We start from the raw sequence: 1,278 nt of genomic DNA on the forward strand, positions 1-1,278 counted from the left end.
TCTCTCGAATCGTCACCGCCACAGGACGCTGCCGCGACTCCTCGAGGCTCGACTGGGGCTGCGTGTCCGGCACGGCGGCGCCGTACTGCTTGAGCATGTCGGCCGCGGAACCGCTGAAGGTGGCCATTGTAGGGCGGCGGTGGTCGCGGTCGTCGACGAGGCTCTGGAGGCGGCGACGGCTGCTCTGTCGCTGTGGATTCGTCCGCGAGCGCCTCGAAGTCGGCGCCGCGCGGCGGCGCGGCGCGCGCGCGGCCGGCGGCCGGCGGCCGCGCCGGCAGACGTAGTCGCTCCCGTGCGTTAGCCCCAGCGGCCCACAGATCTGGACTCCGGCTACAAGTCCCGAGAAACAATCCGCACATTACGCCCCCCCGTTGCTCGCTTCGTTGCTCGTCACGGAGAACGTCGTCTCGACGGGCGGCGTGTCGACCGGCGCCAGGGACGCTCTCCATGGGAAAAACCGCCGCGGCGTCGTCGGCCCGCCGAGCGGCGTCGTGTCCCGGCCCTTGGCCAGCAGCGACGACCGGCGCTGAGAGGGGTCCTCGGCGTGCTCCGGCGAGAAGCGCGCGGCCACCGCCGACACGAATCTCTCCCCCGAGAACTTGCGCTTCTCGCGCCCGACGACGGCCGACGACCGCCGCCGGTGCGACGCCTTGCGCTGGGTCTGGAGGATGGCCAGCGCGCGCGACTTCGTCGGGTTCTCGTCGATCTTGACGTCGAGCACGATGCCGCCGAGGTCCGGCAGCGCCAGGCGCCCGCCGTCCTCGCGCGCGGCCGCGAGCGCCGCGAGCTCCGTCCAGAACGACACGAGCGCCCAGGACCGGTGGCGCCCGCCCCTCATGGGCTTGGCGCGGCACGACACGGTCGCGATGCCGCCGAAGCGCTTGAACTGGCCCTCGAGCCACTCGGGCGCGCACAGCGCCTCCGGCACGCCGCCGACCCAGACCGTCTGGCTCCGGGGCACGCCCGAGACGCCCGCCTGCTCCGCGAGCATCTCCAGGAGCACCGTGTCGCCCTGGGGCCACACGGGCAGGACCCCCTTCCGGAACGCGTCGCGCGGGATGTAGGCGAGCGAGCAGTGGTCGCAGGCCTCGGCCGTCAGCTTCTCCGTGAGCGGCGCGAGCGACGCCTGGATCTCGTCGTCGAGGAGCGCCGTGATGGCGACGACGTTGTTCACGTCGGACCAGCGCAGCACCTTGAACTCGGCGCCCGTGCCGTCGAGCACCTTGACCTTGCCCGCGAGGACGATGTAGACGCAGTCGCCGTACGCGCCCGGGTCGA

At 72.6% G+C, this 1,278-nt stretch overlaps 1 protein-coding gene across 1 annotated transcript in view; it reads right to left on the reverse strand.

Moving 5' to 3' along the window:
* Positions 1–458: 458 nt before the first annotated feature.
* AURANDRAFT_68526 (hypothetical protein) overlaps positions 459–1,278 on the reverse strand; it is a gene marked incomplete at both ends in the record, with an annotated part of 9,395 nt that continues 8,575 nt past the window's right edge. The window contains one exon of the mRNA XM_009044225.1: positions 459–1,228. Within this exon, the coding sequence (XP_009042473.1) occupies positions 459–1,228 (770 nt within the window). The remainder of the gene's footprint in view (positions 1,229–1,278) is intronic.

The sequence above is a fragment of the Aureococcus anophagefferens genome, assembly GCF_000186865.1.
Source record: "Aureococcus anophagefferens unplaced genomic scaffold AURANscaffold_193, whole genome shotgun sequence".
NCBI lineage: Eukaryota > Pelagophyceae > Pelagomonadales > Pelagomonadaceae > Aureococcus > Aureococcus anophagefferens.